The 17898-nt window shown below is 43.4% G+C and overlaps 1 protein-coding gene and 1 pseudogene across 1 annotated transcript; one reads left to right on the top strand and one right to left on the bottom strand.

Moving 5' to 3' along the window:
- Positions 1-5659, top strand: part of LOC119342745 — a 24953-nt pseudogene extending 19294 nt beyond the window's left edge.
- A 3611-nt stretch (positions 5660-9270) lies between these two features.
- On the bottom strand, positions 9271-13663 carry LOC119342742 (tau-cadinol synthase-like). The gene is made up of 6 exons (XM_037614142.1): positions 13571-13663; positions 12636-12747; positions 12042-12411; positions 10341-10476; positions 9923-10171; positions 9271-9552 (listed from the first exon to the last, which is right to left on the bottom strand). Exons 1-6 carry the CDS (start codon positions 13661-13663, stop codon positions 9271-9273), a joined length of 1242 nt encoding a protein of 413 aa, XP_037470039.1.
- Positions 13664-17898: the final 4235 nt, after the last annotated feature.

Here is a 17898-nt window from a genome sequence, read left to right as displayed (position 1 = left end):
CATGTATAGCCATGATCACGAAAAGATTACACACAACATTATTAGATACACATGACATGTATAGCCATGATCACGTACTAGAAAAAAAGTACTAGGCACGTCCCTACGTCCGGACTCTAAAACACCTATAGCCATGGTCACGTATACATATACTAGGAAAAAATATGTACTAACCACATTCGGACTCTAAACGTAAAAGGGAAAATACAAACGTATGTATACAAGGAATAGCAAACCGAAGACAATTCTTCACCCAGTCAAAAAAGGGTAAGGCACATGATAACATTATCTGTGCTACAATGGACGTCCTCTCTTGAATTGGCTGTTCACAAAGCCAACTATTTCACGATAGACTTCCACTTTTTTTCCCCAGATAGACTCCCATATGTACGGCTGTGTTGATATTTTTTTGCATGGTCACGGCTGTGTTATAGCAAATTAGAGGTCATAGGTCACCATACATCTAAAAAAAATGAATATATTATTTTGATCTGTATACTTTCAGCATAAAAAATATGGTCTATTGATCTTAATTTTACGCCCCGCGAAAAAAAAGATCTTGATTTTTACGGTTGAGATTAAAAGATAGAAATCCAAAAAAAAGATTAAAAAATAGAAAAAGTTAAGCATAACTATAGTTATGTACACATGAATTTAAGTTAGCACGTACAATCTATATCTATACCTACTATTAAAGGGAATAGATATTTTTGGTTTGGTTCCGCTTTGTTTCGTCCCGTTTTGAGTAAAAAAAATTGAAACTACCAGCAACTGTTGGCTTTTATATTATGAGGCAGGGAGCAATATTTACAAGGCCGTACGCACGGTCTGAAGGAAGAAGTTCAGAGAAAAGAAAATGGCCCTAGGGAACACAGTGGGTAGGGTGCTCTCTCATGTCGGAACCCCAAAGGGGTGCTGCATGCATCTTGCTCCCGCCAGTCTCCATGATTCCAAGGATCCCCGAACTGCCTGAAGGATGGCCGAGGGCACGGCTATCTTCTTCTGGAACACTCTACGGATGCGTTCGAGCCAAAGCTCCCATGAGATGAGTATGGTGAGAGACCGGACACCTTTCTGATGCTCAACAGATGTGGCGTTGAGGATATGAGACCAGAATGTCTTCGAGCGGTTGCTATCCGGCCAAGTTTTTGGGTCGAGGGCGGCGCAGCCGTACCCGCTGGCCACAGTGCTACAGATCCGCCGCGCCTCCGGGCAGTGCCATAGTAGGTGAACTGAGGGTTCTGGGTTGCGAACACATAGCGATGATGAAAATTGAAAATGTAGAGATGGCACTTGGACATGACCCTCTCCTCCCTGTCCTCCTCCCCTTCCTCCTCCTCCTCCTCCTCCTCCTCTCTCCCTCTCTCTCTCTCTCTCTCTCTGCATGATGCGTAATGGCACACGCAACAACAGTTCACACCAGTTTTGAGTATTTTTACGTGCATTATTTTTTAGTTTTGTCCGTTTGTGACAAACATACATGCAAACAAACAAAACCGGGACAATATGAACGAAACCAGGACGTACCTTTAGAAACTTAAGTGAAACAAAAGCGAAGTGGCCGGCCACACGTTGTAACCTGACCCAAAAATATACATGGGAGTCCGAACTAGCTACGAGCTGCAGGGTGCTAGCTAGCTTGATTCTTTCTCGGCTAAACACATGATTACATGTCAAGCAGGCTAGTGGATCGATCCGGCGGCCACTACATGGCTCGATTAATTGCTCCCTGAGAACTTGCACGTGATTCAATTAACAGGTGCACAACCCTAGCTTCAATGAGTCAAGTTAGTCTTTTATTAATAGCTGCTTGAATTGTTTTCTTTTCTGCTCTTCCTATCCGATCGTCCACGCATCAAGTTTTCATAGCTAAACTGACTACACAATAAGTAACTATTCTATAAGGAGGAGAAAATGAGGCATTTTCATATTCCTAAAATTCCCTTCTTTCCACCGGCTCATGTATTCCTATGTGACATGATATGGATTTTGCATAACTCGAAATGTGCTAGAGAAATGTTTTGCAAGGATTGGGATCCTCTCAGTGCAATGCAGATTAGCATGCATGTTACCTTTCTTTCTTCATCTTCAAGGAGAATTACTTTTTTGTTCATCTTCAAGGCCAAAATCATATTATTATTTTCATCGTGCTTTCAGGAAACTGATACTTACTTATGCTAATTTGCATATCTTGGTATATGCAAAGGAGTAACTGAACAACTACCCATGCAAGCTCACATTGATCAATCAAGATTAGCTTTTCTATAGTATTGATTGTTGAATAGTCATGCAAAGTAGCCTTTTGCAAAGATGGTGAAAGCACCCAATTTGTATTCATCTGGGAATAATTGATGTGTATCCTAAATCAAATTATTGCTTATGTTTTAGGCTGTGTTTAGGCTTAAATCATCACTTGCTTACTGGGATAGGAGAGTGACGTGATTTTTTTCTCCTGTTGCAACGTACAAACATATTTAGGTGGCACTTTCGGATGTTATTATGTCATGATGATGATAGTTTCGATGGACAGTGGGCACAATAATTTCTCTCCCGTTGCAACGCACGGGCATATGTGCTAGTCGATCCTCATAGGCAGCCACTCCATTGGTTAAGATGTATCTATTGTCTCATCTTGGCTATCTACTAGCAAGCTATTGATAACCCACAAGTATAGGAGATCGTTTGTGGCCTTTTCCGATAAGTAATAGTGGCGAACCCAATGATGACCCACAAGTATAGGGGTAAATCTTAGTCCTTTCGATAAGTAAGAGTGTCGAACCCAACGAGGAGCAGAAGGAAATGACAGGCGGTTGTACTCTCTGCAAGAGCTGGAAGTAACAGTGATAGATAGTTTTGTGGCAAGATAATTCGTAACAAGTAACGAGTAGCAATAGTAAAAAAGGTGAAACAAGGTGGCCCAATCCTTTTTATAGCAATGGATAAGCCTGAACGGTCTCTTATAATAAGCAAAGCATTCTCGAGGACACATTGGAATTGTTGTCTAGTCACTTTCATCATGTTTAGTTGATTCGTGTTCGTTACTTTGATAATTTGATATGTGGGTGGACCGGTGCTTGGGTGCTATTATTACTTAAACAAGAAACCCACTTATGATTACCCCCTCTCTCAAGCATCCACAACTACGAAAGAAGAATTAAGATAAATCTAACCATAGCATGAAACATATGGAGAATCGGACGATATATTTCTCGAAACAAACAAAAAGGAAAAGAAAGAGAACATAGAAATCATGACCAACTAAGCCCTCTCCTACCCATAAGTGAGAGAAAGGCCGAAGTAGAGCATAGATCTTAGAAGTAGCATCTGGTAATTAGGTCTGCTCCGGAGATGCAAAAAAATAGGTGTTTCTGGATCCAAATCAGCCCCTTACGAAATAACACATGAACTAGGGTTTAAGATTCTGCCACTCTAGCAACCCATCATCTACTTATTACTCCACAATGCCTTTCGTTATGCCCAAATATGGTGAAGTGTCATGTAATCGACATTCACATGACACCACTAAAGGAAGCAACAACATACATATCATCAAAATATCGAACGAATACCAACTTCACATGATTACTTATAACAAGACTTCTTCCATGTCCTCAAGAACAAAAGTAATTACTCACAAATCATATTAATGTTCACACTACTAGGGAAAAGCCTATACACCGAATCTTACCAGCACCGCACTTTAAAACAATGTGCTGCTGCTACGTACCAGTAGCGCGTGCCGACAAAACACGCTGCCGACATAGATGTAGCAGTACCTCGCCTATGATAAGACGCGCTAATGCTATAATTGCCACGACCCCACCGCGTCAATACAAAGAGCGCTACTGCTATAGATCATAGCAGTAGCGCATTCTCACTATAACCGCTACTGCTAAGTTTACTACAAAATTTAATTCCACCTCGCATCGTGAACAGGGTTTTTACCACCTTAAATATGTTACTTCTCAAACTATCACAACCACTTGGTCTTCATTGAACTCTATGTGTAGAATTTGTGGTCGCAGTATGAGTCTTCTCCGGTTTCTAAAAACCGGTGAGGACTCATATTGACAATTCAGATTGTACACAAAAAGATCATTGATGATCAATGTATTTTTTATGTATATTTTTACATGTTTACACCTAGCAGTAGCGTAGCGTGATTTGGCTGTAAGTCACTACTGCTAGGTCTTTTATCAGTAGCGCGTTTCTCTATAGCGTGCTACTGCTAAGCCATTCTATCTTCACCGGCCGCCCCTCACTCTCCTCTCTCCAATCACACTCACTCGATCTACCCCCTCAATCCCCACGCGTCGATCCTCCCCCGCCGGCCGCCAGGGCCGGTGTATGTGGACACGCTCATCGACCTCGCGGTGCCGGACGACCACAATCAGGACCCAAGGCGGCATCGAAGAAGGCTGTCCGACGGTGAACTCGTGGGCATGTGCTCCGAGTTTGTTGGTGCTGGAACCGACAGCCTCAGCGCTGCAGTGGATCATGGCCAACTTAGTGAAGCGCCCTGACATACAGGAGGCCGTCCGGAGGGAGATCGATGCCGTCGTGAATGCAGACGCCGACGAAGTGAGCGAGAATGTTCTTGGGGAGCTGGAGTACCTACACGCTGTGGTCATGAAGACACTCCGGCTGCATCCGCCGACGTCTTTTGCATTCAGGCAGGTGATGGAAGAGGACCATGTGGTTCACAATGGCCAGCGTATTCCGGTGGGCACCAAAGTGTACTTCCCACTGGCGGCTATAGCACGAGACAGCACAGCGTGGGACAACCCTGACGAGTTCAAGCCACAACGGTTCCTGGCCTCCAAAGGTGCATCAGAAGGAACCGACAACACGATCAAAATGATGCCTTTCGGTGGTGGTCGGAGGATATGCCCTGGCAGGGGTGTCGCGATGCTGCACTTAAGCTACTTCACCGCCAACCTCGTGAGGGAGTTCCGGTGGAGGGAGGGAGAAGGTGAGCTTGCCGTCGATCTCCAGCTGCATGTTGAGTTCTTCACTGTCATGAAGCGGCCATTGTGTGCTCACCTAGAGCTTCGAGGAACAGAGATCAAAACTAGAGTTAATTAGCTGGCCAAAGTCTCTTGGTTGTACCGTGTTTGCTAATAAGGAGCCATATGAATGTTTTTTCAGCATTAGTCGATTTCCACCGTACGCAGAGTGTCGAACCGAGACGGAGCGTCGCCAGCGAGGACTTGCCAGGAATGAGTCGGAGCAGGCAACAAAGTCGCTACATCGTAGGCGGAGGCGAGATAGAGGCTTCACTAGTTCGGCTGATTGGCAGTTGTTGGCGTAAAGAAAACTGGAACACATGATTATGTATCTGTTAATGTCGTAATAGTTGTGGTTAAGTTAGCTATTCCTTAAACCATGCACTTGAGCAGGCTAGGCATTTCTTATTCAAACATTATGATGAAAATAATTAATATTGTTAACCATTCAAAAACACTTTGTCAATAGGAAAAAGTATTATACGCATAAATGAATGTTATGCATTTTCATAATTCCCTTTAACATTTGTAAATCCACCAATTAACTCATGCTCCTACCTATAAAAAGAATCTAAGATTAATAATGCATATGCTATTTACATAAATAATAAGATATTTTTAAATTAATCAATCCGGATACAGAGGCATATATTAATGTTTGTAGCTTTGTTACCCCATAATGTGCGATGTTCCCTATTTATATCCATGCAAAACTTTATGCAGTAGGATACAAGACGTGTGACATTTTTTCAATAAAATTCTAGTTCCAATACACTTGTCCAAGTTTTATTGTGTCCAACACGGATGGCAAATGAAACTTGTCAATCTCACTAGCAAATTCTAGCTAGGTCCACTTGTCGAGTTGACGGTCATGTCAATGCGAAAGAAGGGCATAGCTGTCAACTTGTCACCCTAAAATCTAACCATGTCAACAATGGAGGTAGGTGAATTCGTGATAGAAGAGGAAGAAGAAAATAATAATTGTGTCATGTCAAAGTATACAAATGAGCTTTGTTTTTCAAAATAAACAGCCTGAATTCTTCAAGGATAAAGTAGCTACAAATAAATCAAAGTGTTCGTCCTAGTAAATTCTATTTTTGTTACTAGGTTACTGCCACGCTTCTGCCACGTTTGGAATTGGCTAGTTCAATTTCTACTTTTCTCCTCCAACGATTCAGCTGTCCCCCCTCCTTTCCTGCAGTATACGTATACCCTAAAAAGCTTTGTTGGTTGTTTGCTAAAATGTACCATGTCCCTGGTGTATTATGAGATCGTATTTGCTAATGAATTCTTGGTACTGTTGTTTAGTTAGTTGTTTGAAGTCCGATAAACTTTTGTGATATATATATATATCAGTATGAATGAAATTATTGACTATGTCTTTCAAAAAGAAATGTCTTTCTTCATGGGGCCCACTTTTGAAGCTCGCCCCGGGCCTCGGAAAAGTCAGGACCGGCCCTGATCACATGCTTATCCATTATCCATGATGCAAGTGTATGAACATGCGTGAAGGATGTTGGACACCGAAGAATTAATTAAGGCTCTAAAGTGTTAGCTATAAATTGGCCTATACATCATTCTCAACATGGCTTAGAATGGCCAGATTGTCTTAGCTATACCTTTGCTGGTTTGTCGGGTTATTATAACGGGTGGATGCAGGGCCATTAATACAGATGGATGCCGCGCTACTCCTATAGATATTATAAATATGTGAGATCTATCGGGTGTGTTCTTGTTTGAATGGTTATTCTTGCTTGTCAGGCCACTCTTTATTTGTCTTTTTACATTCATAATAGCTTAACATCAGTCGCCTGAAAGTCCAATTTGGATTGTTCGATTTTCGCTAGAAGGAAGCATGCGCCAGAGGGAAGGAAGAAGCAGCCGCTGGCTCGCCGGAGTGAAAGAAGGAGTTCGCTGGCAGGCTACCCCATCATCTTTCGTTGATGGAGGGTGGGAGGAGGTTGGGTGGCACCACGGCTGTGGTGTAAGTTCGCCGGAAAAAAACTGGTCATCGCCGGGGCTAGAGGGATGGCCAAAGGCAACAGCATTTTGGTGGGAGGAGGTTGAGGGGAGGGCGGGGCGGTGAGGCTGAGCGGGAGCGCTGCTGGCCGCGGGTGGTGGTGGCCGACAGTTCGGCCAGTGGTACGTTCGGCGGTTGGGGGAAGAAGAAGAAGGTTGTCTGGAGGTTGGAGAAGTAATCTGCACCACCTGTATTCCATCCTATGGCTGAATCGAATGACCAAAATTGAAATTTTAGTTAACTGGCCACTAGCCATTCCCTTTACTACGTCGTTGTTTGTAGAATAACCCTGACGCTATGGCTAAGGCACATCTATAGATCCGGGAAGAGCCAGGCCAAGATCGATATGTAATGAAGAGTACTGATCTCAGTGAGCTGTGCTACATGCTTACGGTCATCAAGGAGGTGTTTAGGTTGCATCCTCCTACTCTACTGCTCGTCCCAAGAGAGACAAGTGAAGACTGTGAAATCATGGGCTATGACATGCCTAAAGGCACCAATATCTTCATTATTGTTTTTTTCTAATTTCCCGAGATCCTAAATTATTCCCAAATAGACGAAGAAGAAAATAGGGCCAAGGTACTAATGGAGATGCGCAAAAAATATCCATCGGGAGATGGCGCTGACGCTAACGCTCGCAAGGCGGTTTTGCAGGCAATTTCACAAAATCCTTTTTTTCGTTGAGCACATAACCCGGTTTGGGCCGATTGACTCTGAGAGCGAGCGAGGGATCGTTCAAGCTGGAGATGTTTGAGAATAACAACGTGGATTATTATGGAACACATTTTGAACTCACCTCTTTCGACACTATTCAACATCGCCACCGTAGAGATTGTCTTGGCAAATCTTCTCCACGACTTTGACTGATGCTAATTCCCGATGAGCCAATTGAAGAGTCACTGAACATGTCTAAGAAATTTGGGATCACCGTAAGCAGGAAGTTTGACCTTCGGCTAGTAGCTATTCCATGCCCACGCTCCAAAGCTATTTCGATATACACATGGAATAATTATGTAGAGCACCTTTATTGAACCGGAATGTTTTTGTTGCTCTGTAGTTTGTACATCTTTACATGTTTGTATAGCTCTTGTTGGACTATCAGACTATTTTTCATATTATTTTGACTGACATTGGCTATGTCAAATAATATCTCTATGCAAATATTTGCATGTACCTCTATGTAAAAAAGTATGAGCAAGCTTATCCATGAGTCAAGTTTGATATATGCACAACTCTTTCAATCTTTGAAACTAGATCGACGTATGTTCTGCAAAATGGTGAGAACATAAACTGCGAAAGAAAATATAAGTTCCATAGCTATTGTACAGCTAATATATATGAACAACTCACGACTATCACGAGTTCATTTTAAATGTTCCGTATTAGTTACCTTAGTAGTGCAATAAAATAACATGTAACATGTCAAAAGTGTTTTAATAATTCATCACAATATACAAAAAATGGATTTTTTTTTTGGGTAAAAAAGGATGTTATGGGAAGGAAGTAGTGCCCAGTTAAATCAGACATGATGATTCACATCAGCAATGGTCGTGTTCACATCCTGGCAGCCATGGCACCAATAACCATATTCATGACCTCGTTGTGGAAGAACGTCTGCGCTTTGATGGCGAAGATGGCTGCTTGCCAGATAAGAGAACTAGGGGGCCTATGTACAATAAATGTACAAAAGGAGTGAGGGATTAGAGGGACAATAGAGGATGGGGTATTTCGTATCCACATTGATATTATGGTTAGATGGGTTTTGAGGTGGTCTAAAAGAACAACACAGCTGGAAAACACATAGAGCTTCTTCCAAAAGCCGGGATGTAATTGTTATAATAAATAAAATTGTGATGTAAATCAAATCTGAGTTGTGGCCACCCATGTGCATGAGTCTTGGCTGAGAATCTTATAGTTGCTAGTGTCAACGAAAACTTGTTTAAATCTGTGATCATGTAATCTCCACTGCTGTTACTAGTTCTACATGCAACACATTGTGCAACTATATAATTTCTCTGACGAACTCAAAACATACCTAGATATGTTTAGTCCTTTACATAAGATAAAATTTTAGTAGAGATATAATTATAACCAAAATTATAACACTGTAACAAAATGCACCAGTACAACTTTCTTTCACTGTAGCATTTTACATATTATCAGTGAATCACATGCATGCTTATCAACATTGACCTTTTTATGGTTAAAACTAGGGAACAAATACACGATGAATTTGGCCAAGGCCTACATATTCTTCAGGAAGAGCCTCTCAATAGTCCACTGCATATGTGCGCTGTGCGTGTATACATCATTTCTGTTACCATAGAAAAATGTTGTGCTAATCGCTAAGCTAATGAACTGCTGCAATGCAGGGTGAAGATGATTTTCAAAGCGAGCTTGGTTCAGGGTCTTCCATTCTTGTTCTATCAGGGCAACAATTTTGGTAATGGCCACTTCACTTGTCACGTTGTACTCATTGATGTAACACTCTACGGTGCTTGCCAGATCCCCCTTGCATTTTCGACGCTGTATGATGACATCAATAATCATCTTTATGTAAGTATGTATCAATTTAATAATCTTCCATGCACGCACAATGATAGTACAAACTTGGTAACTGAGCCCTGCCCCCTTTTCCATAGGTGCCCACACATTTTGATGTGTACAAATTTATAAAAAAAATAGACCAATGAAGTTAAGGTAGCATCACAAAACTGACATTGTTGTAAAATAATTCCAAGTATAATCCATACTATGATTTTTTGTCAAATAAATCACATTTTAGTACTCAAATTGTTGGTCAAAATTATATCTCAATATGCTCGAACTTGACATTCTTACATGTGTGAAAAGTAACATCCAAGCAAAAATTAATTTTGAAATATTATATATATACCTCAAATGCACCGATATCATTCATGAAACGGGAAATCTTCCCGACTGATATGACGACGTCCGGAACACTAGCAGCCCATTTGAGTGCTGGCTTCATCATTGCATCACTCATTCCAGCCATCATACTCACACATATTGTTGGCACGCGGATGTTCAGGCTAGTCAACTTGACCTGATCTACAAAGCTTGGCTTGTGGTTCCTGTGTGACCATTTCGCTTCTTCCAGGTAACCAGTCACGTTATTTTGGACCTGCACGCAAACAAAGAGAGGTAATCCCAAAATTAACGAGAGAGAGAGAGAGAGAGAGAGAGAGAGAGAGAGAGAGAGATGCACAACCATACACACATACACACAGAGAGAGAGAGAGAGATATTTATATGTTATTTTTTACAAGACAGAAAATGGTACATGAAGTTACCGCTTTTTTCAGGTGTACTATATCGTAGTTCGTATTGGCTGGCATTTCAGCCTCAATATTCTCAAATGTCCTCAGCATCTCCGTATAGAACTTCTTCAAGTACTCCGGCAGAACAAAAGCGGCGCTCTTATCCCATCTGGAAGGCCAATTCACAAAAATAATCTTAAGATAAGTTATCGTAGTTTGACAATTCTTTGTTGGCATGTTAACCTAACCTTTTATTTTTCTATACTCTTCATCTTTCTTCAACACATTAAGAACCACTAGTTTCACTTTGCTCCATGAGGTAAATAGTGTAACATGACATCAAAGATTTCATTATAGTTAATATATCTCATTCGTTGCTGCATTTAGATTTTCTTTCATCCACCTCTTATTATGGCAACATATATATATATATATATATATATATATATATATATATATATATATATATATTTGTGTTAATAAAATAATAATCTAAGTATGAGTCACATTTTCATTTGAAATTGCAATTGTAAACGGATAGTAGTGAGCATTAGCTCATTACTTGTATGTACCAATGAGTGCTATTGTGTTAAGACTTATGAAAATTGCACGTCAACATGGAATTTTAGCCGTGGATTCATTCATACCCCAATTGATTTTATCTTTTCCTAATAGAGAATTTCCATTAATCATTGCACACCACACATGTAGTATACACTGGGCAAATCGATTATCCACCATTGGATTCAGCTCGTCCACGTCCGGACGCGGTAATTATCTAAAGAATAGTAATATGCTCTTGGTTTGAAGCATGATTTGTATACCACTTTTTTCTTGTTAGAATTGCACTCTTATGGTCGCGGTAATGCAGGGTGTTCAATTACTTCTTCATAAATACTAAAAATAGTTATTATCCAGTACATGCATGTTCATAATTACTTGATCACTTTAAACATCATGGAAAAATCACGTTGCACACATATTTACTGACCGTGATTGCCAGTGATTCTAAGGACATACTGATATGATATGGAATGGTTATCTTAGTGGAATATACATTAGATGCATTGACAATTTGAGAGATAAAATGTAGAGATTAATCAATCCCACCTTTGTATTGCTTCATGTAGCTTCCAACTGTCCTCTAGGGTGGCATGGTTATCATATATGTCATCTAATGTGGTAATCAGTACAATCATCTTTGTGATCATACTTCGAGTGAGCTCAAATTTTGTGTCATAGTACAACACAGAGGCCCATGTATAACCCTCCACCACACGATCGCGGATAAAGCTTAGCTCAATATATCCAGAAAAATATTTCCACCACCTGCGAATTAATTAAGCAATGTTATCTGAACTAGTACATAAATAGTCCACATAGAATATAACATCGCTAGCCTCATTAAGAGATAAAAGAGACAATGCTCAATTATTATTAAAAGCATGTGCATTCCTCTATCACTACACCGTGCATGTAATTATTCTACAATGCACAGGAACTAATGAAACACTGAAGCATCATGAACCATTAATGAATATGAATTCTCATATTAATCAAAAATGCGACCACGTAAACTCTTATTTTCAATGATGTTAAGTACAAGAAATGTAGTAGTAACTAGACTTCTGGTTTTTTGTTTGTTTGAAGATGTAGTATGCGAGGGCAACCACCCGTGAATCATTACTGGGTTATATATATGTTCTGTTTATATAAGAAAGATCAATAACATACCTGGTAATAGCTTTCAGCTCCTTCGAGTGGACATTTTGCTGAATGTTGAAATCCAATTTGGCAAGCTCCAGTAGGATTGGGTTATGCTCCTCTTGTTCGTACTCTAGGATATAATGTAGCATTTCGACCCTCTTATTTGTCCTTGGCATTGGTATGTGAAGGGCACGTTGGACTTGTTGAGCTAGGGGGGTCTTGAAACTACCACTACATGATTCAAGATGATGCCTTGCAAAAGCTATGGTTTCTTCGAGTGCCAGCTCACCATGAACTAGAAGATGAGATGCATTGTATAGACACAATAGTATCCTGGGCTCATTTGTTATATCATTGATGAAGCTTCCATCTTCAGTTTTGAATCGATTGAAAACATCTATAAATCAATAAATAAATGTTGTTGGTGTTCTCGTGACCACATTGTCAATGGAGCTTCTATTGTTGTAGACATGTCGTCCACATTATGAAATAATTTTGCAAATAAGGTTACCAATCTATTCTTGATAACTCAATTTCTTAGCTAGTTAAAAATTTGTACATCATGACTTTTCGTAACCAACTATGTATAACAAGAAAAAATTGTTAGGAATATACATATACCTGGAGATACCCAGTGTCCATGTTCCCTCAGCAGGCGAAACCGAAGGGCCACTTCATAGAGGTTGTACTTACTAAATTCACTCTTCAGGATTTGCCTCATAGCGGTGTCAATCTGGTCTTCAAAGTGGTGATCGATTCCGAGATGTTGTAGTGTATCCACTAAGGACATTTTTACCACTGTGTCATTGCTGGTTTTAAACAACATACATATGTCTTCCTTCAGTTTTTTTGCCCTAAGCGTCATCCACTGCTTGGATTTCTGCAGTGCATACATTTTTAATTAACCGAAAGGGACAAGGGTTAGCTAGGTAAAAAAATTGTCACCAAAACCAAAAATAGTTGGAAAAAAATCTAACAACTTGTATATCCAATGAAAGAAAATGGACCAAAAGTACATGACTCTATAGAATAACCATATATCCTTTCATTGAGTCCAACTTTCCAACATATGCCAACCAAAGGCTATTCACATGTATCTTCTAAGGGTGTCGGCCGTGGCCAGCATATTTCATTTCAAAAGCATGCATGTGGTTTCAAGTTGCTTCTACTCAAGCATGGAGTTACACTAGACGATGTACGCTATGACTATGAGTGATGTTGATAATATACAAAGTAGACATCTCAATATGACAAATCTGTACTGCTGGATATGTGAAATATAAAGTCTGTACACATATTCAGATACTATAAGAAGTGTCGACTAGTGAAGTACACACGATAAGCAACCGGTTGACATGGATCTCTAGAGGAGCACATATGGTAATTACTTGGGCCTGCAAGTAGTGGGTGCATGGTGTATATTTTGCAACCTCTTGGGCTGGCCCAGCGTAGATCGGAGTAGTAGGTACTAGTACAAAAATGCATACAATAATTACAAATAAATACCTTCGTGCATGGTGACATTTTGTGCCATAGATAGTTAGATTTTATTATACCTGTAGCGGCGGTGGCTCATATCCAGCAAAGAAGTCGATCCATGGTGAGGGCTCGTAGCTGAACGCAGGAGTAGCAGCACTGCCGGACGCCATGGAAATTAACCGTTGCTTCTTTGTTTTAAAGAATTAGCAGCTTGGGCTATAGATAGTTTTCTTTGGGGAGGAAGGAGAATGTGTGCGTGAGGCCTTTAAATAATGTCCACGCGATGGCAGGTCCATGCATATTTCTCATTGTTAGCAGCCGGCCGACCGAACTATAAAGGCGACCACATGCACTACTAATCTACCTACCTTCCAGTTAATTATCTGGTAGTGCTTTTAGACCCACCCGGTTGATGGGCATAAAAAATCGTGTATTTCCAACGTGGAGAAATCTATTTTAGATTGCTCTACTTGTGACTTGCGCTGTTCCTTAGCCATTTTGTCCGTTTTTACATGTCACATAGTATTGTCATGTTTATGTTCAGAATTTACATACACATACTTGTAACCATCCTCTATAGACATGAATCTTTTGTATTCATTATATCTTTTTTTGGCGGTTCATATGTACCTCAGATCAGAAAATTCCAGCCCTTTCTGGGTGCAGTTGTTTGTGGTACATATACTTAATAGACAAAAACTAGTTGCCAAATTTACATTCAACTCATGTCATAATCCAAAATATCACACTAATTTAAACTTGATAGAGCATGTAAAAAAATAAGTCAAAACTATTTTAATTTGTGTAGAATGTAAAAAGAAAGATGATGGACCTGCCAAAGTTAAATCAAAGTTACTTTCAGGAATGTATTCCTTGTCGCATGTGTTATACTTATCTTCATAGGACCGATCCTTGGTCAACGACCATGGCAGCCCCAAGATTGCATCTCATAGCAGCCGCACCAGGAACAGTACAAAGCTAGCTCAACGAATGCAATTGGCATGACAATGTATAGTCAGCAAAACACTCATGCCAATTGTTGTGATCACTCAGGCATGCATCATGCATGCAAGTCTCTTGTGCATAGAGCCAAGAATCCCTTGTACATCATTTTTCGATTATACTACATCGAGTTTAAGATGAATGCATGATGCGTATTAGCGGCTGGGCGAATTATACTAGATAGTCCCTCTTTTGATTTATAAGGCCCAAGTGTATCCCTAAATTAACCATTTAATCAAAGTAACACCAAATGTATATCATAAATGGTATATATTTAGAAGTTTTTTATGGAATATTTTTTGTGATATAATACTAGCATTATGTTGTTCGAATTGATGATTATTCAGTACATGTGGGCCTTAGAGCATCTCCAGCCGCGCCCCAGAAAGGCCTCCCCAGGCGTTTTTTTCGCGCCGGCGCAGAAAAATCGGCCCAGTCGCGTCCCCAGGAGCCCGATTTTCGCAGGCATGGGCCAAATTTAGCGCCGGCGGACCCAGGCCAAACTCGGCGCGCTCGCGGGTGCTGGGGCGAGTGGTTTTGGCGCGAAAGTGCCGCGGGCCTGCCGCGTCAGCGACACCGCGCGTCTTCTTCCCCGAACGACTCGGTTTCCCGCGGGGAATCAATGGCAAGGCTGCCGCCGGTCAGCCTTACCATTGGTTCCTCACGGGCAGCGCGTCACGGGGCGGCGCGCCGACGCCCCCCCTCCCTCGCACGCGTACACACGGGGCGGCGCCTCTATATAAGCCGGTGGCCTCCCTCGCCTCTGGCCACACCAGCCACATCAGACCTAGCCCGCCCTCTACCTCCCCCGAGAGCCGCCGCCGAGCCCTCCCTCTCCCAGAGATGAGGCCGCGGCCAACGGCTTCGGCCGCCGCTCGCTCCGCGAACAGGAGTCTTGACTCCTGTTCCAGGCGAACATCCCGGCGCCGCCGGACATGCGTGCCTGGCCAACGGGGTGGAGACTCAGCAACGGGGAAGTGCCCATTACCCATTGCCCGACGCCGTGGCGAAACCGGGCTACTTCGCCGACGAGGTCGACGTCGTGCGCGCCTCCCTCACCGACGCCTAGCTCGCCCTCCCCGAGTACGCCGCCGACAACATAGCGGCGTGGACGGCGTACTTCCAGCGCCGGCAGCAGCAGAGGATGGCGTCCACCAACGGTGCGCCGGTGGTGGCCGGACCGAAGAACAGCGAGGGACGCCACCTGTGGTGGGGTGTCCCCGGCTGCACCCTTGAGGGTGTTCTGACGTATCTCGAGGGCGGCAACGACCCGCCGTTGGCATATCCCCCGGCGAGGGCGGCCGCCACGGCCCCGGCTCACCGCTGACGCGACGGGCAATGGTTGCCCAGGAGGTTCGGCGCCTCCTCTTCTTCCACCTCCTCCCGCTCTTCCTCACACTCGTCCGGCGCTCCGGCGTTGCTCGGCGTCAAGGCCGAGCCCACGGCGGAGACGCCGCTCGGCCGGCGTACTCGACGCGCCGGCATCGTCATCAATGAGGGCGGCCGGCGCGCCTCCTCGTCGGCTCCTCCGCGCTTTGTCAAGCCCAAGACGGAGCCGGGCCTGGCGCCGGTGAAGACGGAGCCGGGCCTCCCCACGGTGAAGACGGAGCACGGCGGCCACGTCGAGCTCGACGACGACGTGGCCCTAGAATAGGCGCGCGCGGACTCCCTGAAGATGGCGAGGGAGCGCCAGTGCGCCGCCCTGCGGCGATTCGCGTAGCGCCGCCGGGGCCGCGACGAAGGAGGAATCATCGTCATCGAGGACAGCGACGACAACGCCGCGCCGCCGCCACCAGCCCGCATAGGCGACGCCGGTCAGGGGTCCACCAGGGACGGCCGCGTCAATGAGGAGAAGCCAGACGACGACGGCGACAACGGCGACGACGGCGACTACTCCGCTTTTAGCCAGTTCCTTTTTTAGTTATATATATTATGTAATAAAACCCCGCTTTTTTAATGTAATATATGCCGAACTTCGCCGAACTTTGGACTTTGCTATATTTTTTAATTTTTTCAACGCGCCTGGGGACGGCCCCTGGGGCCGGCGGCTGGGGACCAACTCGCCCTCAGGCCAATTTTTTGCGCCGGCTCACCCCTAGAGGGCGATTTTAGACGCCCCCTAGAGGGCCAACGGCTGGAGATACTCTTATAAACAGGAGAAGGAGAACAAAGAAAATGCTTATATTCTACTCCATGATTGAACTGTGTGCTCTGGTTGCTGCCGCTGCCTGTGGAGGAAGGATAGGTAGTCAGTTGTGGCTGCTCCACCACCGGAGACCTGGGGTAGCAGCCCCTGCTCACCACGGTGGATCCGCCACTTGACTCCATCATCAGTAGTAGAGTTCAACTTCATCTTTGTGTTGATGCTCAAAAGTGGCACATTTATAAAGAGTGGTTTGAAGGTATGTCAAGAGTAATTTAAACTTACTATTGCAAGTCACTATGAGATAGCTCTCTTCGAGAAGATCAAGATGAATATGAAGATGGTCTAAAATGTAGTTCGGATGCAGAAGTTATGACAACTTCAGAGATGCTCATGTTGACACCAGATTAAAGAATGGCTTGAAACCCAATTAAGATGTCCTCGTATGGAAATATGATCAACCCAAATTGTCTTCGTCTCGTCAAAACGGCCGATTTTGATATAAAAACGTCCCAATCCGAATGCGTGTGCAAAAGTTAGAGCTATCAGAGTGCGGCCCTGTCACGAGGCAAGATGTGGCGCGCCCCACCAGACATAGGTCTGATGGGTAGCGCGAGCGAACAGGTGTTCTGCGTGACCGTTTTGGCCCAGAATATGGCCTCAAATCGAAAAATGTTCAACATGAAAGTTGTTCGTCACGTCGAAACGGTCAAGATTGCTTTTGGGCTCGTTTCCATCCGAGATCGTTTACCACCACAAAAAGGACCCGCAAAGTGCAGCCAGTTTAAACCGAACAGTTTTGGAAAGTTTGGACAAACCAATCCGAATTTGACTAGGGTTTTGGACGTGAATCCAAGCCTTTTCCGTGCACGGGAAGTCCAGCCGCCTCTTATATACCTAAGGGTTGACGGCCAATTGAACAAGACACAATCGATCAATTCATCTATCATTTTTTATCTTTTATCTTTTCTCCTTAACCCTAGTTCTTCTTCTTCCTCGTTCTTCGTCTATTCTTTTTCTTTGCAGGGCGGCGAACCTCGAGGCCCTAGGGGCGATCAGGTCGACCTAGGGCAGCCCATAGCCACCGTGTGTCCAGACGGGGTCCCTCCCGGGCGTGCGGAGTTTCAGGTCTTCAAAAGCGCCCACCGGATTGCCTGCGTACCGCGCTTCCGGTCGGGTCTCCTTCGACGTGAGCTGCGGTGCATCACCCTCGGCATCGAGGGTACACGGTGACGTGTTCGTGTGCAAACACACTTTTTG

The sequence above is a fragment of the Triticum dicoccoides genome, unplaced genomic scaffold (genome assembly GCF_002162155.2).
Source record: "Triticum dicoccoides isolate Atlit2015 ecotype Zavitan unplaced genomic scaffold, WEW_v2.0 scaffold10348, whole genome shotgun sequence".
NCBI lineage: Eukaryota > Viridiplantae > Streptophyta > Magnoliopsida > Poales > Poaceae > Triticum > Triticum dicoccoides.
This window is presented reverse-complemented; position numbering and strand designations above follow the sequence as displayed.